Consider the following 26,747-nt stretch of genomic DNA (forward strand, 5'->3'; position numbering starts at 1 on the left):
GAGATAGAGGGGTGCAAGTAGGTGCGGGGTGCAGGAGAGAGAGGGGTGCAGGGTGCAAGAGAGAGAGGGGTGCAGGGTGAAGGAGAGTGGGGGTGCAAGAGAGAGAGGGGGTGCAGGGTGAAGGAGAGAGGGGGTGCAGGGTGCAAGAGAGAGAGGTGCAGGGTGCAAGAGAGAGAGGGGATGCAGGGTGCAAGAGAGAGAGAGGGGTCCAGGGTGCAAGAGAGAGAGAGGGGTCCAGGGTGCAAGAGAGAGAGAGGTGCAGGGTGTAAGAGAGAGAGGGGTGCAGGGTGAAGGAGAGAAGGAGGCAAGAGAGAGAGGGGTGCAGGGTGCAAGATAGAGGGGTGCAAGAGAGAGCGGTGCAGGGTGCAAGAGAGAGAGGGGTGCAAGGTGCAAGAGTGAGAGGGGTGCAGGAGATAGAGAGGTGTAAGTAGGTGCGGGGTGCAGGAGAAAGGGGTGCAGGGTGCAAGAGAGAGGGGTGCAAGAGAGAGGGGGCATGAGAGTGGGGGTCCAGGGTGCAAGAGAGAGAGGGGTCCAGGGTGCAAGAGAGAGAAAGGGGTCCAGGGTGCAAGAGAGAGAGGGGGGTCCAGGGTGCAAGAGAGAGAGAGGGGATGCAGGGTGCAAGAGAGAGAGAGGGGTCCAGGGTGCAAGAGAGAGAGGGGTGCAGGGTGAAGGAGAGAGGGGGCAAGAGAGAGAGGTGCAGGGTGAAGGAAAGAGAGGGTGCAAGAGAGAGAGAGGGGTCCAGGGTGCAAGAGAGAGAGAGGGGTCCAGGGTGCAAGAGAGAGAGGGGTGCAGGATGTAAGATAGAGGGGTGCAAGTAGGTGCAGGGTGCAAGAGAGAGGGGTGCAGGGTGCAAGAGAGAGGGGTGCAGGGCGAAGGAGAGAGGGGGTGCAAGAGAAGGGGTGCAGGGTCAAGGAGAGAGGTGCAGGGTGCAAGAGAGAAAGGTGCAGGGTGCAAGAGAGAAAGGTGCAGGGTGAAGGAGAGGGGGGCAAGAGAGAGGGGTGCAGGGTGAAGGAGAGAGGGGTGCAGGGTGCAAGAGAGAGAGAGAGGGGTCCAGGGTGCAAAAGAGAGAGAGGGGTGCAGGGTGCAAGATAGAGGGGTGCAGGGTGCAAGAGAGAGGGGTGCAGGGTGCAAGAGAGAGGGGTGCAGGCTGCAAGAGTGAGAGGGGTGCAGGAGATAGAGGGGTGCAAGTAGGTGAGGGGTGCAGGGTGAAGGAGAGAGGGGGTGCAAGAGAGAGAGGGGGTGCAGGGTGAAGGAGAGAGGGGGTGCAGGGTGCAAGAGAGAGAGGTGCAGGGTGCAAGAGAGAGAGGGGATGCAGGGTGCAAGAGAGAGAGAGGGGTCCAGGGTGCAAGAGAGAGAGAGGGGTCCAGGGTGCAAGAGAGAGAGAGGTGCAGGGTGCAAGAGAGAGAGGGGTGCAGGGTGAAGGAGAGAAGGGGGCAAGAGAGAGAGGGGTGCAGGGTGCAAGATAGAGGGGTGCAAGAGAGAGGGGTGCAGGGTGCAAGAGAGAGAGGGGTGCAGGGTGCAAGAGTGAGAGGGGTGCAGGAGCTAGAGAGGTGTAAGTAGGTGCGGGGTGCAGGGTGCAAGAGAGGGGGGCAAGAGAGAGGTGCAGGGTGCAAGAGAGAGGGGGTGCAGGGTGAAGGAGAGAGGGGGCAAGAGAGTGGGGGTCCAGGGTGCAAGAGAGAGAGGGGTCCAGGGTGCAAGAGAGAGAGAGGGGTCCAGGGTGCAAGAGAGAGAGGGGGGTCCAGGGTGCAAGAGAGAGAGAGGGGATGCAGGGTGCAAGAGAGAGAGAGGGGTCCAGGGTGCAAGAGAGAGAGGGGTGCAGGGTGAAGGAGAGGGGGGGCAAGAGAGAGAGGTGCAGGGTGAAGGAGAGAGAGGGTGCAAGAGAGAGAGAGGGGTCCAGGGTGCAAGAGAGAGAGGGGTGCAAGAGAGAGGGGTGCAGTGTGCAAGAGAGAGGGGTGCAGGGTGCAAGAGAGAGAGAGGGGTGCAGGGTGCAAGAGTGAGAGGGGTGCAGGAGATAGAGGGGTGCAGGAGAGAGGGGTGCAGGGTGAAGAAGAGAGGGAGTGCAGGGTGCAAGAGAGAGAGAGGTGCAGGGTGCAAGAGAGAGAGGGGTGCAGGGTGAAGGAGAGAGGGGGTGCAGGGTGAAGGAGAGAGGGGGTGCAGGGTGCAAGAGAGAGGTGCAGGGTGCAAGAGAGAGAGAGGGGTGCAGGGTGAAGGAGAGAGGGGGGCAAGAGAGGGGTGCAGGGTCAAGGAGAGAGGGGGTGCAGGGTGCAAGAGAGAGAGGGGTCCAGGGTGCAAGAGAGAGAGAGAGAGGGGTCCAGGGTGCAAGAGAGAGAGGGGTCCAGGGTGTAAGAGAGAGAGGGGTGCAGGGTGCAAGATAGAGTGGTGCAAGTAGGTGCAGGGTGCAAGAGAGAGAGGGGTGCAGGGTGCAAGAGAGAGAGAGGGGTGCAAGAGTGAGAGAGGTGGAGGAGATAGAGGGGTGCAAGTAGGTGCAGGGTGCAGGAGAGAGGGGGTGCAGGGTGCAAGAGAGGGAGAGAGGGGTGCAGGGTGCAAGAGAGAGAGAGGGGTGCAGAAGAGACCTGGTTTTGATGTTCGGCTCCATGTTCTATTTGCATGCACTGTGAGATCAGTGGCCGAAAGTCATTTAACCCCTTAAAAACATCACTTAATCAAATCTGTGAAAATCTACTCTCTGCCCACTTTGATGCCAATTCTGATGCCCAGACCCCATTTGGGCCAGGCTAAAGGGATGTGGGTTTGATGCAGGGCATCACTATCTGTATATTCTTAGTGTGTGATCAGTGGCCCAAAGTCATTTAACTCCTTAAAGGGAACCTGTCACTCCCAAAATTGATGGTGAGATAAGCTCACCGTCATCAGGGGCTTATCTACAGCATTCTGTAATGCTGTAGATAAGCCTCCGATGTAACCTGAAAGAGGAGAAAAAGACGTTAGATTATACTCACCCAGGGGCGGTCCCGCTGCGGTCTGGTCAAATGGGTGTCTCAGGTCCGCTCCGGAGCCTCCCATCTTCATTCCATGACGTCCTCTTCTGGTCTTCACGCCGCGGCTCCAGCGCAGGTGTACTTTGTCTGCCCTGTTGAGGGCAGAGGAAAGTACTGCAGTGCGCAGGCGCCGGAAAGGTCAGAGAGGCCCGGCGCCTGCGCACTGCAGCGCTCTGCTGACGGGCTCTGCACACAGCGCTCTGCTGACGGGCTCTGCACACAGCGCTCTGCTGACGGGCTCTGCACACAGCACTCTGCTGACGGGCTCTGCACACAGCGCTCTGCTGACGGGCTCTGCACACAGCGCTCTGCTGACGCCAGCTGACACACACCAGGCTCTGCACACAGCGCTCTGCTGACGGGCTCTGCACACAGCCGGGCACTTTATTTCCGGGCACCAGGCAGGCTTTGTATGTAGCTTGCCTTTCTATTCATGTGCCTGTGCCGTCAATACACATCACCAAGCACAGCCCACCCCTATAGAATTACATTATTCTGACATTATCAAAGGTCCTTTGGCCAACTAGGCTCCCGCATCCAGCAGTAGGGAAGTGTTTGGTGTTAGGAGGAAGCACGGTCCTCCGCTTTTTGTAGGGGTACGGAGGAGAAAGAGACGAGGCACTGCACATGTCTGCAGCACAGGACGTGCACTTTCCCCGCCGGCTTCTATGTGAAGTGAGAAGCGTGGGCACCACGTTATCTGACTGCAGGAGGCGGCGCGGCTCTGTCGCCCCCTGTCTTCAGGAATTCAGTGCCGCCTTAGGCGAAGTGATCAACTTGCCTCATTATAGGTGCACCCCTGGGTAGAGCCAAATCAGAAGGCAGGTGGGTGCTTTCAAGGCTAGTGAGCACAACCAAACAGGAAAAAATTAGAGGATAGCGGCACACCACTAATGAAATGGAAAAAGCTTTATTCAGCTATAGCAAGCCATATTTTTTTTCATTTTTTTATAGTAACATAGTTAGTAAGGCCGAAAAAAGACATTTGTCCATCCAGTTCAGCCTATATTCCATCATAATAAATCCCCAGATCTATGTCCTTCTACAGAACCTAATAATTGTATGATACAATATTGTTCTGCTCCAGGAAGACATCCAGGCCTCTCTTGAACCCCTCGACTGAGTTCGCCATCACCACCTCCTCAGGCAAGCAATTCCAGATTCTCACCGCCCTAACAGTAAAGAATCCTCTTCTATGTTGGTGGAAAAACCTTCTCTCCTCCAGACGCAAAGAATGCCCCCTTGTGCCCGTCACCTTCCTTGGTATAAACAGATCCTCAGCGAGATATTTGTATTGTCCCCTTATATACTTATACATGGTTATTAGATCGCCCCTCAGTCGTCTTTTTTCTAGACTAAATAATCCTAATTTCGTAAATCTATCTGGGTATTGTAGTTCTCCCATCCCCTTTATTAATTTTGTTGCCCTCCTTTGTACTCTCTCTAGTTCCATTATATCCTTCCTGAGCACCGGTTTTCACTAGTGGTGTGCCGCTATCCTCTCATTTTTTCCTATATAAAAAGATACTTATCATGTTTTTTTCAATATCTGACATGAAATCAGAATAAACCTTTCCCACTTTAGGTCAGTTAGGAATACCATAATTTTGAATATTTGTCAAATGCCAGAATAATAAGAGAGAGAACGTTTTAAGGCATTTTTATTACTTACTGCAAAGTCAAAAGTTTACATACATTTCATTAATATTTGGCACTATTGCCCTTAAACTGAATGACTTGGGTCCAACGTTTAGGATCTCCTTTCACAAGCTTTTCACAATAGTTGGTCGGAATTTGGGCCTATTCCTCCCAACAAAACTGGTAAGTGATTCAGGTTTGCAGGTTGCCTTCCTCACACCTGCCTTTTCAGCTTTGCCCATACATTTTCCATAGGATTGAGATCAAGGCTTTGTGATAGCCACTCCAAAACATTGACTATTTTATTCTTAAGCCACTTTGTTACCATTTTGGCTGTATGCTTCGGGTCATTGTCCATTTGGAAGACCCATGTCAGAGAAACCCAAACTTTTCTTTTTAGTTATGAACTTGCGGCTCTCTGATGCCCCCTTACCCTCAGGTCAGTCAGGGAACTGCACCTAGGATAAGTAGTAGCCGGAGCGACTGCCCTGTCTTGTACTGGTTATGGGGGCACGCTGCAGTGAGGGCCGTATATATATCACCAGTTCCAGGCCAAGGATACACATATAAACATCCTTCCATTACTGCCAGGAACCCCCAATAACACCAGAACGGTATGCTGCCACCAGTTCTTCATTAGATATAAGCCCGGTCCATTACCAAGCCTATATCTAGTCAGAAGCCATCCCTAGGTAGCGTGAATTTGCGCGGTGTACGTGTTGGTTTGATCATAGAGCAAAGAGAATGAAACTAGCAAATTTGTAAGTTTACTCCAGAAAGAAGCAGCAGTGTTTGCAAAAATTACAAAGATATTACAAAAGAGACAAAATACAAATATGTACAAACAGTTATAAAATAAAAGGGATAAAGATGCAAAACTTACTAGATCTCGGTCACAGGTATGACTTGTCGATAAAGGGGAGGAGAGTTCTCAAAGAAATAATTCAGAACCCCCAGCATGGTGTTAGCTGTGTCTCCAGGCTCTGAATACCTCCCAAAATGGACGTACCAGTTTTATGGTTCGGCCATAAACTTAGGGACTCCCACTTTGGCTGACCTCACATGTGGGCTGTTTCCTGGGAAATGCACCAATTTTGGAAAGTTATCAAAAACTCATTTTTTCCACATCTTTGGCCCGGAAGCTCACAGGCCAACGATATTGGCATTATTTTTACCCTTGTGATTTTACTGTTCTTTAGAGTCCAAGCACGGTATGTCTGTGATTTACTGATGGGCAGAAATTCATTTCCAAGGTTTCCAATAGCCCTAAATGCTACAAAACGCTGCCATGCGTAGCTCCAATTGCCTAGATCCTGGAAATCCAATTTTCATGTTGCTGGGATTAATGTGTATTATTGAATTGGACTTTGAGTGTTTAGCTTATAAGACAAAGAGGTTTTTGGAGGGAAAGAACACATTTAGCTCTGCCAGTACTAGAAGGCAATATAACTCACATTCCAGAGCTGACCATCTGCCTGAAGGGAGGGGGAAGTGGAAATTCACAGAGAGGGGGGAAGGGGCTGCAAGAAGGATTTAGGCTTTAGAGAAACCCTTGGTAGGAGGAGTACCAGTCAGCTCTGGCTGTGTAACCCGAAAAATGGAAAATAATTCATATTTTCATGGCAACCCATTTCCCGTATTTTTTTGTACTTAAAATTATTATTATTATTATTATTTGTATAGCGCCAACATATTCCGCAAAGCTTTACAAATTATAGAGGGGATTTGTACAGGCAATAAACATTACAGCATAACAAAAATCACATTAACTTCAAAATAGATACCAATAGGCGTGAGGGCCCTGCTCGCAAGCTTACAATCTATAGGAAAAAGGGAGACACGAGAGGTGGATGGTAACATTTGAGAGATGATTTATTCCCATATAGAGGCACTAACAACACCACGTTGGTGTAGCCAGGTTGAACTTGCCACTGCAAGTAACCTATTGAGCTTACTTTAATTCCCCTGATGAATCCCCTTAATAGAGGAGGAAACGCGTTGGGAGGATACATTTTTCGAGGAGGCTATACTGTTTACGGGCACCTGATAAGCAGGTTCAGACTTGGGTAAGGGCGGGAGCTTCACTGGGGCACGACAAGGAGAAATAGACCCCTAAATCCCCCTTTTTTCCCTCCCACTCAGGTTGTTTAGTTCCATTAAATAGGTCTGGAGAACAAGAAAGAGAACCTGTTTTGGTGAGATTGGACCATATCTTTTTACTTGAGCACTGGTACTCATGAGCACTTCTGTTTGTATGTTTATCTTAAAATCTGTGATTTTTTTTAAATATATTATTTAAAGTTAAATTTTAGTGTAGATAATTTCGGCTGGCTATGCTGTGAATTATAGTCTAATTTGATTGGCCAGATTTTTCTGGAACAGATCACTCTGATCCTTGGTGCTGGATATTATTAGTATATAGCACAGCCACGTATTATATAACACAGCCCACGAAGTATATAGCACAGCCACGTAGTATATAGCACATCCACGAAGTATATAGTACATCCACGTAGTATATAGCACAGCCACGTAGTATATAGCACAGCCCACATAGTATGTAACACAGCCCACGTAATATATAGCACAGCAACGTAGTATATAGCTCAGCCACGTAGCATATAACACAGCCCACGTAGCATATAACACAGCCTACGTAGCATATTACACAGCCCATGTAGTATATAGCACAGCCATGTGGTATATAGCACAGCCACATGGTATATAGCACAGCCACACAGTATATAGCACAGCCCACGTAGTATATAGCACAGCCACGTAGTATATAACACAGCCCACGTAGTATATAACACAGCCCCATAGCATATAGTACAGCCATCTAGCATATAGCACAGCCCACGTAGCATATAGCACAGCCCACGTAGCATATAGCACAACCATGTAGTATATAACACAGCCACGTAGTACGTAGTGTATAACACAGCCCATGTAGTATATAGCACAGCCTGCATCTCTACCCCCCCCGGGAATGGCCCCACAGTCCAGTACTCACTGTCATGGTAAAAAAAAAAGCAAACGCTCCTCACTTCGCCGCCGCGCTGCTGCCTGCTCCTGTCTCAGAGGCTGCACTGCCTGGCACGCTCACTCCTCCATCATTGCTTTGAACTGTACCTGCAGACGCCGGTATAGTTCAATGCGGCGGGGGAGTCAGCGCTGGCGGCAGGCGAGCCCCCCTGCCTCACAGGGGCCCCATAGTGGCTACATGATGTGCCGCTAGCTGAGGACCCCTGGGGAGAGGGGGCCCTAGGCAGCTGCCTGCCCCTAATGCCAGCCCTGCCTGCAGGGGCCCCCCGGAGCCTCAGTGTAGCGTACCGTGAATGGGCCCCCCTGTCTCGCCAGGGCCCCAGCACTTGCCCGGGTGCTGACTCCTGCCCTGGGGTATACAATCCTACTAATTAGATTGATTAGCAGAGATTTGCAGCAGTCCAGGCAAAAATGAATCCGAGATCATATATCTAGCTGAGTAGATAATTTGTGAATGAGCATTTGTAGGGATGGCAGTTCTTGATTGTCTGTGTAACGGTAAGTTCACACAGGGTGTTTTTGCTGCGGTTTTTTTTTTATATTAATTTTCAGCTGCTTTTTACAATACCAGCAAAGCTTATGAGATTTAAGAAATCTCATGCACACACATTGGATTTTTGTGTGATCAGTATTTTGTGCTTTGCTGTGTTTTTTTGGGCATAGAGCATGTCACTTCTTGTGAAACACTCTGTTGAGTGTTTTTGCTGCATTTTTTTCACCGATTGACTTGAATGGGTGTTGAAAAAAATGCAGCAAACACGCAGGTATCATTATTTGCTGCGTTTTTGCTGCTGAAAATCCAAGGACATTAGCATGGACAAAGAGAAAAAAAATGCACCAAAAACGCACCTAAACCTGCGTTTTTGGCACAGCTTCTTTCCTGCCAAGAAGATCAGGTTTCCTGAGCAAAACCGGACATTTTCTGCAAGAAATCCGCATGCGTTTTTTGCACTTTTTTTGTGCGTTTTTATTGTGTGTTTTTTCTGGAGCTTCCCAATGCATTAAATAGCGGGAAAAACGCGTACATGTACAAACATGTAAGCAAAGATGGCAAGATAAACAGTGAAAATACAACAGTAGAAATAAATATATATAGTTACCAAATGGAGCGCTCCTGGGGACCCACCACACCCATGTCTACTGTTGTATTTTCACTGTTTATCTTGCCATCTTTGCTTACATGTTTGTACATGACTAACTGCACATGGGCACATGCCTGATTATGCTGTTCTTATGGTGCTGCTATTGTTATATATGGGGTTTTGCTCTGGGTTGCCCACCTTTTGTCCTGTGCCTTAGGTGTTCACCCGCCATTATCAATTTTTAATATAGTATTGTTATCAATAAAAGTTATTTTTTAACTTTCTGGCCTTTGTGTGAAGGTATGAAGGTAGTTCTTTCGGTGTATTAAAACTGTAAGTGAGCGCCGAGCACATTATCAATTTTCAATCATTTAAAAGCCTGAAATCAGACGGTGTAAATGCACGTACGTAGCTTTAATAGGCAAGCAGCCAATGCTCTGACTCTGGAGAGGCGTGTACAGGGTTAGTACAAGCAGAATAAACAAGTGTGGGGGATTTATACTGACGCTGTAACACGGCATCTTTCACTTTCATTTCAGGCTCTGCAGTCCTGAACCTCATCCTGCTTCACTCCTGATTTCTGGACTCTTTGGTATGAACAGTTATTGAATTAACTCCACCGGTAAGCTCTGTCTGTAGAACTATCTGTACGTAAAAACCTCTACAACTTGTCTGTATCCACCATTTGTCTTTTTTCCTCTGGACAGGGCCTAGTGACAGACTCCAGGCCTCCTGGTTCAGCTGATCATGGCTTGTGAAACCGAGAAACCACCCACTTCTATGAATGCCCCGATAGATAGCAGCTTTTCACAGGTTATCTTCACAAGTGTGCAGAAATTCTACCCTCCGAGAACCGACTTACAATGCACATTCCATAAGGAAGGAAGCTTTAACTTGAGTCCTAAAGATTGGATTGGGATCTTTAAAGTAAGTCTGAAAATATCATATTCTGATGATAATTGTAAAAATCATGGCGTGAACCCTAGAAAAAAAACAATTTGTGGTTTCATAGTTAGGATGTATGTAAAGGAAGCAGAATTTTTTACTAAATCTGTGTATGTAGTGTCAGTGTGTTTAATATACTCACCTACTACCACCATCTCCGGTGTCCAGCGCCGTTCTAATACTTTTCTTAGTAACGTTACCGCTCTGCAGAATTTCCGGTCACACTGCGCTCTGACATGGAAGTGGATTTTACAATTGAAGTCTATGGATTGTCAGAAGGAGGCTCCATATTACATCGTAAATGATATTACGGCTCACACACAGAGCATGGAGTGAGCTGGAGAGTCTGCAGAGCATTGATGTCACTGAGAAGAGGAGAAGAACGGTGCTGGATCTCTGAGAAGGTGGAGATGGGTGAGTAGATTACCACATACACACTATCCTACATGCACATAGACAAACATTTAATTAAAAAAAAACTTTTTGTGGGAGAACCCTTTTTTTATTTACGGTATGGGAAAGAAGATAAGTAGCTGCAAGAAACATTAGGCAATGTTTAAAGGGTAGTTTTCAGGAAGATCAACCCTCCTAAGCCATCTATATGGCCATGATGGTCATAGAAAGTTGATATCTAAGATCCAATGTAATCCATATTTCTCTTAATATGTAAATTACCTGTTAAGGGATAGTCCGAAATAAATTTTTATTTTAATACTAAATGTCTATTTTAATGTTCTATTCTAATTTCTATTATACTTTAATTAAAAGTCTCTATTGTTCACTCACTACATTAGGATTAAAATAAATGTTAGCTTCAGATCACCCTTTTAAGATCTATGAGAATTTACCTCCAGAGCTTATTTTAAATTGAAGGGGGTGTTACCAGTGTGAGACATATATGGCTGACAGTCTGCTCTCCTGATCTACATATCTTGGACTAGTAACATCCCCTTTAATTTACAATAATAATAATAATAATCTTTATTTATATAGCGCCAACATATTCCGCAGCGCCTTACAGTTTAACAGCTTCAAACACAACAGTCATAAGTAGCAATGTAAACAATATATTAATTAAAGCAACACAAGACGACCCTGCTCGTGAGAGCTTAAGGTACCGTCACACTAAGCGACGCTGCAGCGATACCGACAACGATGTCTATCGCTGCAGCCTTGCTGTTTGGTCGCTGAAGAGCTGTCACACAGACAGCTCTCCAGCGACCAACGATCCCGAGGTCCCCTGGTAACCAGGGTAAACATCGGGTTACTAAGCGCAGGGCCGCGCTTAGTAACCCGATGTTTACCCTGGTTACCAGCGTTAACGTAAAAAAACCAAACACTACATACTTACCTTCCGTGTCTGTCCTCCGGCGCTCTGCTTTCCTCTGCACGGTCAGCGCGAGTCAGCCGGAAAGCAGAGCGGTGACGTCGCCGCTGTGCTTTCCAGCTGGCCGGCGCTCACAGCCAGTGCAGAGAAGCTGAGCGCCAGGGACAGACACGGAAGGTAAGTATGTAGTGTTTTTTTTTTTTACGTTAACGCTGGTAACCAGGGTAAACATCGGGTTACTAAGCGCGGCCCTGCGCTTAGTAACCCGATGTTTACCCTGGTTACCAGTGAAGACATCGCTGGATCGGCATCACACACGCCGATTCAGCGATGTCTGCAGGGAGTCCAGCGACGAAATAAAGTTCTGGACTTTCTGCAGCGACCAACGATCTCCCAGCAGGGGCCTGATCGTTGGTCGCTGTCACACATAACGATTTCCTTAACGATATCGTTGCTACGTCACAAAAAGCAACAATATCGTTAACAATATCGTTATGTGTGGCGGTACCTTTACAATCTACAATGAGGTGGGGAAATACAAAGTACAGGTGTGTAAATAAGCTCTGGAGGCAGAACCTGAGGGAGATCTATGTCCTGCTCATAGGTCTTAACTGCATATAATAAAAATGTGGTCAGGCCTTGGAGATGACTTTTGAAGAGCAGAATTTCAACAATTTGAACAATGTGTAACTTAACTGGAATTTCGGTCTGTATTGGGGCAGTCATTTTCTGGTAAACACTATTGACATGATCCATGTCCTCTCATTTTTGTTGCACTTTTGCTAGTTTGCATTCAGAAGATACAGTAAAGAGTACGGTCCCTTCCAGGTTGATACATAAGGTGGCAAAGTTCACACCTGCATGTAGAAACAAAAATACAGAAATAACAGACATGCCAGATCACCTGTATGGTGGAAGCTAACAGCACCTGATGGACCCAATCAAATCAGTTTGGTTTCTGTCATTGTGTTCACCATTTTATAAATCAAAATAGTTTTATGTTGCTGGTCTAGCAGCTTATTCTGCAAACTTCAGTAAATGGTGCCAAACCTCCTCAATTTATGCGCTGTTTTTAGCCTTTTCTTAAGTAGCACATCGAACTCACAAAACTCTATCCATTAGCCAACACCAGGCTCTTCCTAAATCGAGCTAGGATAAAACTCCCACAGTGACTGATACCCTCTTCCGCGCCTGATGCTGACCCCCACGAAGAGGAGACTGAGGGAACTAGGATGTCCTTCGGGGACATCAGTCTATCCAGTTAGGAAACAGAAGCAATTGTGAATCAATAATAATCTCACCCGCTTTTGTGCATGTGAGAGAGTACTGGAGAGGCAACAGCAGGAGGCAGCCTGTTGTAATAGTATTGACGTGAGCCGCCATAGTGTACAACGTGTATATATGTGTGACTAGCGCCATCTACATGCTTTATCCCTGTGCATTTAGAGTACTAGACAACCCCACCCCCATGATTGGTATGTGTTTGAGTGGTTCTTTCATCATTATTTTTCACATACGCCTCTGCTATCTTTTTTACCGTGGCTTTCTGCATCCTGCAGTGCAATACTGTTGTGACACAATATTGGTTAGTGTAGCTGCTTTTTTTTTTATATGATTTTTTTTTTTCATTTTATATTATTTGATGTTCTTTTTCATTGATTTGTAATCCAACCCTCGATTGGTTGATAATGTTTGTTTCCACTTACTGTTGTTATGTCATTTTCTTTCTCAACAAATTACACAATTTACATCCATAAAGATTGACAACTGTGAATATTTTGTGATTTAATCCTTTAACGGTGGCCGTTAAGGGTACTTATTCTTCAGTGTTGCTTTTTAACGGCACTGAGAAACAAGGTTATAACGCCCCTCAGCGTCAGAAAGCTCCAGGGTTTCGGCTACTGTGGTAGTCGTGAGTAGCCGAGACCTCGGAGAACATGATTCGGGTCAGTTTTTACAGTTCTCAGTCTTATGATCGCCGTTATTCACGAATAAAAGCGATTGCAAAAAAAAAAGTCTGATTTCCCATTCATTTCTTTCTCCTCTGATATGGTCTAGCATACTAGAGGATAGAGAAATGGGGTTCCCCGAGCCCCTCGGTATCTTCGCCATCCCTGGACCCTTTGACTCTGTCTCCTGGCCCTTGGCGTCTTCTTCCTGGATGCATGCGCAGTCTGCCCACCAAGATCTGCTGGCAGGTCCCCGGCAACAATAGATTTTTCCTATTGGTTCATTTTTATCACAATGATCAAAATAAAAAAAATAGTAAATCAAACCCCCCTTTGTCACCCCCTTAGTTAAGTAAAAGTAATAAAATAGAGTAAACTCACTACATTAGGATTAAAATAAATGTTAGCTTCAGATCACCCTTTTAAGATCTATGAGAATTTACCTCCAGAGCTTATTTTAAATTGAAGGGGGTGTTACCAGTGTGAGACATATATGGCTGACAGTCTGCTCTCCTGATCTACATATCTTGGACTAGTAACATCCCTTTTAATTTACAATAATAATAATAATAATCTTTATTTATATAGCGCCAACATATTCCGCAGCGCCTTACAGTTTAACAGCTTCAAACACAACAGTCATAAGTAGCAATGTAAACAATATATTAATTAAAGCAACACAAGACGACCCTGCTCGTGAGAGCTTAAGGTACCGTCACACTAAGCGACGCTGCAGCGATACCGACAACGATGTCTATCGCTGCAGCCTTGCTGTTTGGTCGCTGAAGAGCTGTCACACAGACAGCTCTCCAGCGACCAACGATCCCGAGGTCCCCTGGTAACCAGGGTAAACATCGGGTAAACATCGGGAGTAAACATCGGGTAAACATGGGGAGTACTGTGTCCAGTTTTGGGCACCGGTGCTCAGGAAGGATATAATGGAACTAGAGAGAGTACAAAGGAGGGCAACAAAATTAATAAAGGGGATGGGAGAACTACAATACCCAGATAGATTAGCGAAATTAGGATTATTTAGTCTAGAAAAAAGACGACTGAGGGGCGATCTAATAACCATGTATAAGTATATAAGGGGACAATACAAATATCTCGCTGAGGATCTGTTTATACCAAGGAAGGTGACGGGCCCAAGGGGGCATTCTTTGCGTCTGGAGGAGAGAAGGTTTTTCCACCAACATAGAAGAGGATTCTTTACTGTTAGGGCAGTGAGAATCTGGAATTGCTTGCCTGAGGAGGTGGTGATGGCGAACTCAGTCGAGGGGTTCAAGAGAGGCCTGGATGTCTTCCTGGAGCAGAACAATATTGTATCATACAATTATTAGGTTCTGTAGAAGGACGTAGATCTGGGTATTTATTATGATGGAATATAGGCTGAACTGGATGGACAAATGTCTTTTTTCGGCCTTACTAACTATGTTACTATGTTACTATGTAAAATAAAAAGTATTTTTTTCCATTCTTTGCAGTTAGGGTTTGGGTTAGAGTTAGGGTTGGGGCTAGAATTAGGGTTGGGGTTAGAGCTAGGGTTAGGGTTGGGGCTAAGGTTAGGGCTGGGTTTAGAGCTAGGGTTAGGGCTTGGGCTAGGTTTGGGTCTAGATTTAGGTTTGTGTTGGGGTTACATTGTGGTGTTGGGGATACGGTTGGGGTTTGGGTTGTGTTGGGGTTAGGGTGTGGTTGGAGTTAGGGTTATAGGTAGGGTTAGGGTTGGGATTAGAGTCAGGGGTGGGGCTGTGTTAGGGTTGGAGTTAGAATTGGGGGGTTTACACTGTTTAGGTACATCAAGGGGTCTCCAAACACGACATTGCACCCGCCATTGATTCCAGCCAATTTTGCGTTCAAAAGGTCAAAGGGTGCTCCCTTACTCACAAACAGTGACTTTCCCCCACATACAAGGTATCAGCGTACTCTGGAGAAATAGCACAACAGTTTTTGTTTTCCATTTTTACCTGGTACCCTAGCGAAAATAAAAAAATTTGGAACTAAATTAAATTTTTTGTGAAAAAAGTAAAATGTTCATTTTTTTCCTTCCACATTTCTTTAGTTCTTGTGAAGCACCTGAAGGGTTAATATACATCTTGATTGTGGTCAGGGCCGGACTGAGCATTGGGCACTTCGGGCAAATGCCAGAAGGGCCGGTGCTTGTAGTGGGCCGCTCGATCGGCACATGCTGGCTGAGTGGCAAGTACCAGCGTGAGCATCAGAGAACAGTGGCAGAGAACAGCAGTACGCAAGCTGAGAGGTAATACCTGCCTGCGAAACTGCTTAGCTCTCACTGGAAGCACACAGAGCGGCTGAGGTGACATTATCTCCTGCTCTGATCTGCTTTCATTCCTGGCAGAGAAGAAGAGACCGGGAGGGGGGGGGGAGGTGCCGGGACAGAGCTGCTGCTGTCTGAGAGCAGGAGGACCTGAAGAGCTGCACATGGACATCAGCCTGCTCTGCACCACAGAAGTGTGTGTGTGATACATGAGTGTATGGTATCTGGAGTGTGTGTGTAATGTGTGTGCGGTATCTGTAGTGTAATACTTGTGTGTGTGGTATCTGTAGTGTGTGTGTAATGTGTGTGCGGTATCTGTAGTGTAATGCTTGTGTGTGCGATATCTGTAGTGTGTGTAATGTGTGTGCGGTATCTGTAGTGTGTGTGTAATGTGTGTGCGGTATCTGTAGTGCAATACTTGTGTGTGCGGTATCTGTAGTGTGTGTGTAATGTGTGTGCGGTATCTGTAGTGTGTGTGTAATGTGTGTGCGGTATCTGTAGTGTGTGTGTAATGTGTGTGCGGTATCTGTAGTGTGTGTGTAATGTGTGCGGTATCTGTAGTGTGTGTGTAATGTGTGTGCGGTATCTGTAGTGTAATGCTTGTGTGTGCGGTATCTGTAGTGTGTGTAATGTGTGTGCGGTATCTGTAGTGTGTGTGTAATGTGTGTGCGGTGTCTGTAGTGTAATGCTTGTGTGTGCGGTATCTGTAGTGTGTGTAATGTGTGTGCGGTATCTGTAGTGTGTGTAATGTGTGTGTGCGGTATCTGTAGTGTGTGTGTGATATGTGTGGGATATCTGTAGTGTAATACTTGTGTGTGCAGTATCTGTAGTGTGTGTGTAATGTGTGTGCGGTATCTGTAGTGTAATGCTTGTGTGTGCAGTACCTGTAGTGTGTGTGTGTAATATGTGTGCGGTATCTGTAGTGTAATACTTGTGTGTGCGGTATCTGTAGTGTGTGTGTAATGTGTGTGCGGTATCTGTAGTGTGTGAGTAATGTGTGTGCGGTATCTGTAGTGTGTGTGTAATATGTGTGGGGTATCTAGTGTAATACTTGTGTGTGCAGTATCTGTAGTGTGTGTGTAATATGTGTGGGGTATCTGTAGTGTAATACTTGTGTGCGCGGTATCTGTAGTGTGTGTGTAATGTGTGTGCGGTATCTGTAGTGTAATGCTTGTGTGTGCGGTACCTGTAGTGTGTGTGTGTTATGTGTGTGCGGTATATGTAGTGTGAGTGTGTAATGTGTGTGCGGTATCTGTAGTGTAATGCTTGTGTGTGCGGTATCTGTAGTGTGTGTGTAATGTGTGTGCGGTATCTGTAGTGTGTGTGTAATGTGTACGGTATCTGTAGTGTGTGTGCAATATGTGTGCGGTATCTGTAGTGTAATACTTGTGTGTGCGGTATCTGTAGTGTGTGTGCAATGTGTGCGGTATCTGTAGTGTAATGCTTGTGTGTGCGGTATCTGTAGTGTGTGTGTAATGTGTGTGCGGTATCTGTAATGTAATGCTTGTGTGTGCGGTATCTGTAGTGTGTGTGTTTAATACGTGTGCGGTATCTGTAGTGTGTGTAATGTGTGTGAGTTATCTGTAGTGTGAGTGTGTAATGTGTGTGAGTTATCTGTAGTGTGAGTGTGTAATGTGTGTGCGGTATCTGTAGTGTGTGTGTAATGTGTGTGCGGTATCTATAGTGTAATGCTTGTGTGTGCGGTATCTGTAGTGTGTGTGTGTTTAATATGTGTGCGGTATCTGTAGTGTGTGTAATGTGTGTGAGTTCTCTGTAGGGTGAGTGTGTAATGTGTGTGCGGTATCTGTAGTGTAATGCTTGTGTGTGCGGTATCTGTAGTGTGTGTGTTTAATATGTGTGCGGTATCTGTAGTGTGTGTAATGTGTGTGAGTTATCTGTAGTGTGAGTGTGTAATGTGTGTGCGGTATCTGTAGTGTGTGTAATGTGTGTGCGGTATCTGTAGTGTAATATTTGTGTGTGCGGTATCTGTAGTGTGTGTGTAATGTGTGTGTGGTATCTGTAGTGTTTGTGTGTGTGTAATACTTGTGTGTTTGTGTGTAATACATGTGTGTGTGTTAAGGCTAGGTTCACATTGCGTTAGTGCAATCCGTTTAGCGCATACGCTAACGGAATGCGCTAACGCAATGTACAAAAAGGGATTGCGTTTAGCGATCCCGCTAGCGCAGATGCCCGATCTGCGCTAGCGAGAACGGACCCAAACACGCTGCAAGCAGCGTTCGAGGTCCGTCAGAAAATAACGGGACATCGCTAACGCATGCCAAAAATGGCATACGTTAGCGATGCGTTAGATACATTGCGGTCAATGGGTGCGTTAACGGATCCGTTACATTGCGTTAGTGGCGCTATGTAACGGATTCCGTTAGCGGACTGCCACTAACGCAATATGAACCTAGCTACTTGTGTGTGTGTCTGTGTGACTATATCAGGTGTATGTAACGAGCCTGTGTTGTCCAGCATGTGTGCTGTGTACATGTATGATGTGTGTGTCTGTGTGACTATTTGATGTGTATATAATGAGCTTGTGTTGTCCAGCATGTGTGCGGTGTAAATCATATATGAAGTGTATGTAATTCATTGTATGTGGGCTGGTTAATTTTTTTTGTGCCAGGGCTGCTTTTTGGTCCCAGTCCGGCCCTGATTGTGGTTTTGAGCACCTTGAGTCGTGCAGTTTTTAGAATTATGTCACTTTTGGGTATTTTTTGTCATATTAACCCCTCAAACTGACTTCAAATGTGCGGTGGTCCCTAAAAAAATTAGAAATCGCTGGTTAACTTTTAACTCTTTATAACTTCCTAATAATGTTATTTCTTAACTATTTTGTGTGACATAACTCTCTGATTCAAGGACACAAAAATTAAAAGTTTGAAAATTGAAACATTTTCAAATTTTTGGCCAGATTTGAATTTTTTTCATAAATAAACGCAAGTCATATTGAAGAAATTTTATCAATAACATGAAGTACAATATGTCACAAAAAACATTCTCAGAATTATTGGTATACGTTGAAGCGTTCCAGAGCTGTAACCTCATAAAGTGACAGTGGTCAGAATTGTAAAAATTGGCTTCGCCATTAAAAGGAACCTGTCAGCAGGATTGTGCACAGTAACCTGCAGACAGTGCCAGGTTATACTGATGAAAATGATACCTTGGTTGACGAAATCTGTCTTGTGGTTGTTCTTCAATCTTCAATATTTTAAATTTATAGTTAATGAGATTCTGGTGCCCTAAGGCGGGGTTGGTGTATGGGGTGCTATGATTATATATTCATAACGCAGACTGCTGACAGGTTACTGATCCCTCACTGACCTGCCCCCTAGTTTGCATAATGAATACCTAACATACTGAAGAAAGAGACAAAAAACGCTTCTGCAGGCAGGTGTTGGCTGTGGAACCTGCGCTTCAGCATAATCGCACATTTTGTGTGGCAATAAAAAACGTACACAGTCAGCGGCGCTTTTTGCTAGAAAGGAAGCCTATGGGAGCCGGAAGGTGCCAGAGCCAGAAAATGACGGATTCCGGTGCTGAATTCCTTTTTTTTAAATGGAGCATGCTCCAATTTTTTTTTATCCAATTATCTGGATATGCTAGTTGGATCCGTCGAAAAAACGGATCTGTTGCATCAGTTTTTCACAATCTGTGACGGATCCGGTTTTTCAACATTCGACGGATTGTGCCTGATGGCAAAAACCTGGTGTGTGAAAGTAGCCATGTTGTGCACAATCCTGCTGACATGTTCCCTTTAAAGACAAAATTGGCTTTGTCACTAAAGGTACCTTCACACTAAACGATATCGCTAGCGATCCGTGACGTTGCAGCGTCCTGGCTAGCGATATCGTTCAGTGTGACACGCAGCAGCGATCAGAATCCTGCTGTGATGTCGTTGTTCGGGGCTAGAAGGCCAGAACTTTATTTGGTCGCTGGCTCTCCCGCTGACATCGCTGAATCGGCGTGTGTGACGCCGATTCAGCGATGTCTTCGCTGGTAACCAGGGTAAACATCGGGTTACTAAGCGCAGGGCCGCACTTTGTAACCCGATGTTTACCCTGGTTACCATCCTAAAAGTAAAAAAAAACAAACGCTTCATACTTACCTTCCGCTGTCTGTCCCCGGCGCTGTGCTTTCCTGCACTCACTGTGAGCACAGCGGCCGGAAAGCAGAGCGGTGACGTCACCGCTCTGCTTTCCGGCCGCTGTGCTCACAGCCAGTACAGAGAAGCACAGCGCCGGGGACAGACAGCGGAAGGTAAGTATGAAGCATTTGTTTTTTTTACTTTTAGGATGGTAACCAGGATAAACATCGGGTTACTAAGCGCGGCCCTGCGCTTAGTAACCCGATGTTTACCCTGGTTACCAGCATCGTTGGTCGCTGGAGAGCGGTCTGTGTGACATCTCTCCAGTGACCAAACAGCGACGCTGCAGCGATCCGGATCGTTGTCTGGATCGCTGCAGCGTCGTTTAGTGTGAAGGTACCTTAAGGGGTTAAGCATTCCTTTAATTTATTGGATTAGTGTATGTAATCAGATATGCAGCAAAGCTAAATAAAACCCTTATCAGTTCTTCAGGAAACCAAATGGATACATAAGCAGTCCAAAGTCTCAACAAATGGATTAATATTTCACAATCCTGTATTTCCTTGTGTGTAATTCCTCTTTAGCTTTATGCTTCACTTTCCCAAATGTATTGCCTAGTCAATGTGAAGACAATGTAGTGAAATATGGTGAAATGTTCTTGTTCTGGGAACAATTGTAAAATGACTATGAAAAACCTGGTAGTAACAGCCCGTAACAACAGAAGTCACTGTGTATTTACGGTTCAGTAAATGCAGATTTTATATTGTAAATTGACAACTAAAATACAGGACAATTCCAATAGGTGCTATAATTTGTTGAACTGTATGTCTTATCTTTTCTTTCAAAAGTAAAATAAGCCCTCCCATCAAAGTTTTTATCCTCTTAATATATTGCAGTCATCATATTATATAGCACTGTGTGCTTACAATTGCTCATTTTGCCTTTTTACCCAGTTAATTCTATACTCTCTGCTCTATGTAGAAACAGGAAGTCTCTTGTTCCTACAAAAATCATTCCTCTACAACTCCTAACCCAGCTGCTCCCCCCTCCCCCTGCCATTGACTTTTGCTGTAATTATGACTCATACAAGCAAAATTGACCTCCTGTTGCTATATAGAGCGTGGAAGGATTCAGCTAGTCAGTTTTTAATCATGTGATGTCATAGACCTAAAGGAAAACAGAAGGATTAGGTGGGTAGAAGGACAAAATGAGCAATTGTGAGTACACAGTGCTATATAATATGATGACTGCAATATAGTAAGAGGATAACAATTTTCATGGGAGCGCTTCTTTAACTAAGGCCAGAATAACACATCCGTGTTTCTTTTTGGATCCGAATACTGACCGTAATGCACAGACTGGCCACGGGTCTCCTGAACTGAAATGGATAGCCACATATATGTGTATAAGCCACAGTTACTTGGACCACAAAGTGTTTTTGCATTGATCAATTATGACTTTATTTTTGCTTAGGTGGCGCTTTTTGCTATTATCAGGTTTACTAACAGAGTATCTAATACGTATGGTATAAATTACCATACCAGTGTGGTATAAAAAAAACCTTATTTAATGTTATTGTATATTTCCTGTATTTATTCACTGACACATTCACGAAACTGGAATATAAGAAGCCTATACATGCAGACGACAAACTTTTAAAAGCAATATTTGTGATGCTTCACATTCCATTGCAAGAGAGAAAATTTTGCAAGTGTAGTATTCCACTGGGAATTTGGCAGGTCCAATTCCAATTTTTAACCCTAAGGGTATGTGCACACGTTGCGGATTTTGCTGCGGATCCGCAGCGTTTCTGCAGCTGTGGATCCGCAGCAGTTTCCCATGAGTTTACAGTTCAATGTAAACCTATGTGAAACCGAAAATGCTGTGCACATGCTGCGGAAAAAAACGCGCGGGAACGCAGCGGTTTACATTCCGTAGCATTATTATTATTTATTGTTATAGCGCCATTTATTCCATGGCGCTTTACATGTGAGGAGGGGTATACATAATAAAAACAAGTACAATAATCTTAAACAATAGAAGTCATAACTGTCCAAAGACATATACTGATAGGGATTCTAGATTGTGAGCCCCATCAGGGACAGTGATGATAATGTGTGCAAAACTGTAAAGCGCTGCGTAATATGTTAGCGCTATATAAAAATAAAGATTATTATTATTATTATAACTGGTACAGGAGGAGAGAGGACCCTGCCCGCGAAGGCTCACAATCTACAAGGGATGGGTGAGAATACAGTAGGTGAGGATAGAGCTGGTCATGCAGCGGTTTGGTCGATCGGTGGTTACTGCAGGTTGTAGGCTTGTCGGAAGAGGTAGGTCTTCAGGTTCTTTTTAAAGGTTTCGATGGTAGGCGAGAGTCTGATGTGTTGTGGTAGAGGGTTTCAGAGTAGGGGTGATACGCAAGAGAAATCTTGTATACGATTGTGGGAAGAGGAGATCAGAGGGGAGTAGAGAAGGAGATCTTGTGAGGATCGGAGGTTGCGTGTAGGTAAGTACCGAGAGACGAGGTCACAGATGTATGGAGGAGACAGGTTGTGGATGGCTTTGTACGTCATGGTTAGGGTTTTGTAGTGGAGTCTCTGGGCAATGGGGAGCCAGTGAAGGGATTGACAGAGGGGAGAGGCCGGGGAATAGCGGGGGGACAGGTAGATTAGTCGGGCAGCAGAGTTTAGAATAGATTGGAGGGGTGCAAGAGTGTTAGAGGGGAGGCCACAGAGCAGGAGGTTGCAGTAGTCAAGGCGAGAGATGATGAGGGCATGGACTTGGGTTTTTGCAGATTCTTGGTTGAGGAATGAACGGATTCGTGAAATATTTTTGAGTTGAAGTCGGCAGGAAGTGGAAAGGGCTTGGATATGTGGTTTGAAGGAGAGATCAGCGTCAAGGATTACCCCGAGGCAGCGAGCTTGTGGGACTGGGGAGAGTGGGCAGCCATTTACTGTAATGGATTCCGACAGATAGGGGGAGAGGTGAGGAGGTGGTGTGTGAGTGGGAGACGCTGAATGTCCGGTCTGTTAGGTATGATGAGATCCAGGATAGGGCCAAGTCTGTGATGCCAAGGGATGAGAGGGGCTGTAATAATAGGGAATGGTCCACTGTGTCAAAGGCAGCCGACAGGTCGAGGAGGAGGAGGACAGAGTAGTGTCGCTTGCTCTTGGCGGTTAAGAGGTCATTGGTGACCTTAGTTAGGGCAGTTTCAGTGAAGAGAGATGGGAGGACAGTTCAAGGTAAACATGTCACTTCACTTCGCAGCGATTCTGCACACATAGGAATGCATTGATCCGCTTACTTCCCGCATGGGGCTATGCCCACCATGCGGGAAGTAAGCGGATCATGTGCGGATGCTACCCGGGGTGGTGGAGAGGAGACTCTCCACGAAGGTCCTGCTCGCATAGCATCTTTGGAACCGGACCGCCGCGTGCGGCCCCGAGGAGATCGGGGCGTCGGGGGGTGAGTATAACCATTTTTTAAAATTATTTTTAACATTACTATTGATGCTGCATATGCAGCATCAATAGTAAAACAAGTGCAGGAGTAACCCGCAGCAGAAACCGCAAGACAAACCGTGATAAATCTGCAGGGATAATCGCAGCGGTTTTGCCATTCAGATTTATCAAATCCGTAAGAGGACCCTTCCTACATGTGCACATAGCCTTAGGCTACGGCCACACTATTAGTATTTGGTCAGTTTTTAACCTCAGTATGTGTAAGCCAAAACCAGGAGTGGGTGATAAATGCAGAAGCGATCCATATGTTTCTATTGTACTTTTCCTCTGATTGTTCCACTCCTGGTTTTGGCTTGCACATACTGTACTTGCATATTTCCCAGAGGAGCATTGCGGATTTAAGTCTCCTCATCTCGACATGCTTAACATGTCACTCTCCGCAAGGAGAAACGATACTTTTTGGATCCCGGTCAGACATACTGAGGTAAAATACTGACCAAATACTGAACGTGTGAACATGGCCTACAGGGTTAAAATATAGACCCAAAAAACAGCTGATGAGAACAGAATGTACTGTCTATGGTCTCACATGAGCTGATCCCCCTCTGGCTTAAAAAGTAGTCAGCTGCGATGACGGGGAAACCCAGATGCCAGACATATCTGTCACTAACAGTATTTTATATCCTCTGCCTGGAGGCCCTGGCTGGCTTTACTCCTCTGCTATAAATAGTCACTGAATAGATGATTTAGAAAACCATTTCCATAAAAATGTCCATTGAAATATTTAAGGAGAAATAAAAAATTGTTATTTTTACTTTTTCCATCAGTAAAATAGTACATACAAAATACTTTAATTGCAAAAACTCATGAATAAAAATGTGTATAGTAATATACCTAAAATGGCAGAATATCGCACGCAATGAAAACAGATCAGTCTACTGTTTCTGGTTTACCTGGTCGCATACATTCAGGGACATGCATAAGCGCCTAAAATGTCAGATAATAAGCCACGTATGCCTGAATTTGTAGGCAAAGTTGTTATAGACCAGTGCTCGGGATAAAAATTTGTTTCCTTCTTTATAAATACAAAATAAACATGATTAGAAAAGTTAAAAACAAAGTGAAACCAACGCATTTGTATTGTAGAAACCACTGTGACTTCTGTCATATGCCAGGAGGAAGAGTGGCTTCTCCACTTGAATCCTGTTAGTTTCACTTTGTTTTTAACCTTTCAACCATGTGTATTTTGGATTAATAAAAGATTAATAAAAAAAGAAACTTCTTTTTTTATCCCAAGTGCTGGACTAATATCTACATTTTCTACATATTTGTGTGTATTGAAAAGATTACACACTGAGCAAAGTAGAAAATAAATATCCGGTAGTAATCAAAATATAAGTATTGTTGGATATTGATGGATATCCGTTAGTAATCAAAATATAAGTATTGTAGTGCTTGCTATGGAGTGAATAGCAGACCATGTTGGTGTACAGAATGACGAAAAAGAAAACCATGAAGAAATGACATCAATAAACGTATGATACAACTGTAAAGATAATAGGTGCACTAAACGATGTTAAAAAATAGATTTAAATTTGTATGCGTACACTAGTGTGCTTGCAGGTTATCATAACATGAATAAATGAATGATCACACTGTAGATAGCCCAGAGCCCCCGCACTTACATGGTTTACTATGTGGTGGACTCCGGGAAAATGGCTGTCGGGGGCGGCGCATGCGCAGATGGAGATCTCAGCACCAAGCTTTGAGACTATATATATATATATATATATATATATATATATATATATATATATATATATATATACAGTGCAGACCAAAAGTTTGGACACACCTTCTCATTTACAGATTTTCCTGTATTTTCATGACTATGAAAATTGTACATTCACACTGAAGGCATCAAAACTATGAATTAACTCATGCGGAATTATATACTTAGCAAAAAAGTGTGAAACAACTGAAAATGTCTTATATTCTAGGTTTTTCTAAGTAGCCACCTTTTGCTTTGATGACTGCTTTGCACACTCTTGGCATTCTCTTGATGAGCTTCAAGAAGTAGATGCTTAGCACTTGTTGGCCCTTTAGCCTTCACTCTGCGGTCCAGCTCACCCCAAACCATCTCGATTGGGTTCAGGTCTGGTGACTGTGGAGGCCAGGTCATCTGGCGTAGCACCCCATCACTCTCCTTCTTGGTCAAATAGCCCTTACACAGCCTGGAGGTGTGTTTGGGGTCATTGTCCTGTTGAAAAATAAATGATGGTCCAACTAAACGTAAACCGGATGTAATAGCATGCCGCTGCAAGATGCTGTGGTAACCATGCTGGTTCAGTATGCCTTCAATTTTGAATAAATCCCAAATAGTGACACCAGCAAAGCACCCCCACACATCACACCTCCTCCTCCATGCTTCACGTAGGAACCAGGCATGTAGAGTCCATCCGTTCACCTTTTCTGCATTGCACAAAGACAGCGTGGTTGGAACCAAAGATCTCAAATTTGGAGTCATCAGACCAAAGCACAGATTTCCACTGGTCTAATGTCCATTCCTTGTGTTCTTTAGCCAAAATAAGTCTCTTCTGCTTGTTGCCTGTCCTTCGCAGTGGTTTCCTAGCAGCTATTTTAGCATGAAGGCCTGCTTTACAAAGTCTCCTCTTAACAGTTGTTGTAGAGATGTATCTGCTGCTAGAACTCTGTGTGGCATTGACCTGGTCTCTAATTTGAGCTGCTGCTAACCTTCGATTTCTGAAGCTGATGACTTGGTGACTTATCCTCAGAAGCAGAGGTGACTCTTGGTCTTCATTTCCTGGGGCGGTCCTCATGTGAGCCAGTTTCTTTGTAGCGCTTTATGGTTTTTGCCACTGCACTTGGGGACACTTTCAAAGTTTGCACAATTTTTAGGACTGACCTTCATTACTCAAAGTAATGATGGCCACTCATTTTTCTTTACTTAGCTGCTTTTTTCTTGCAATAATACAAATCCTAACAGTCTCTTCAGTAGGACTATCAGCTGTGTATCCACCAGACTTCTGCACAACACAATTGATGGTCCCAACACCATTTATAAGGCAAGAAATCCCACTTATTAAACCTGACAGGGCACACCTGTGAAGTGAAAACCATTCCCGGTGACTACCTCTTGAAGCCCATCAAGAGAATGCCAAGAGTGTGCAAAGCAGTCATCAAAGCAAAAGGTGGCTACTTTGAAGAACCTGGAATATAAGACATATTTTCAGTTGTTTCACACTTTTTTGTTAAGTATATAATTCCACATGTGTTAATTCATAGTTTTGATGCCTTCAGTGTGAATGTACAATTTTCATAGTCTTGAAAATACAGAAAAATCTTTAAATGAGGTGTGTCCAAACTTTTGGTCTGTACTGTGTGTATATGTATGTATATATATATATATATATATATATATATATATATATATATATATATATATATATATATATATATATATATATATATATATATATACACAGTTATATGAAAAAGTTTGGGCACCCCTATTAATCTTAAGCTTAATGTTTTATAAAAATTGTTTTTTTTGCAACAGTTATTTAAGTTTCATATATCTAATAACTGTTGGACACAGTAATGTTTCTGCCTTGAAATGAGGTTTGTTGTACTAACAGAAAAAGTGCAATCTGCATTCAAACAAAATTTGACAGGTGCATAAGTATGGGCACCCCACCAGAAAAGTGACATTAATATTTAGTAGATCCTCCTTTTGCAAAAATAACAGCCTCTAGTCGCTTCCTGTAGCTTTTAATGAGTTCCTGGATCCTGGATGAAGATATTTTTGACCATTCCTCCTTACAAAACAATTCCAGTTCAGTTAAGTTTAATGGTCGCCGAGCATGGACAGCCCTCTTCAAATGATCCCATAGATGTTCAATGATATTCAGG

The 26,747-nt window shown here is 44.6% G+C and overlaps 1 protein-coding gene across 1 annotated transcript in view; it reads left to right on the forward strand.

Moving 5' to 3' along the window:
* The first annotated feature begins 9,297 nt into the window (after positions 1-9,297).
* The window catches only part of CALCOCO2 (calcium binding and coiled-coil domain 2), a 96,910-nt gene continuing 79,460 nt past the window's right edge, over positions 9,298-26,747 (forward strand). Inside the window, exons 1-2 of the mRNA XM_069751753.1 lie at positions 9,298-9,386; positions 9,472-9,691. Coding sequence (XP_069607854.1) covers positions 9,512-9,691 — 180 coding nt within the window. The 5' untranslated portion in view covers positions 9,298-9,386; positions 9,472-9,511. The remainder of the gene's footprint in view (positions 9,387-9,471; positions 9,692-26,747) is intronic.

This window comes from Ranitomeya imitator, chromosome 2 (genome assembly GCF_032444005.1).
Source record: "Ranitomeya imitator isolate aRanImi1 chromosome 2, aRanImi1.pri, whole genome shotgun sequence".
Taxonomy (NCBI): Eukaryota; Metazoa; Chordata; class Amphibia; order Anura; family Dendrobatidae; genus Ranitomeya; species Ranitomeya imitator.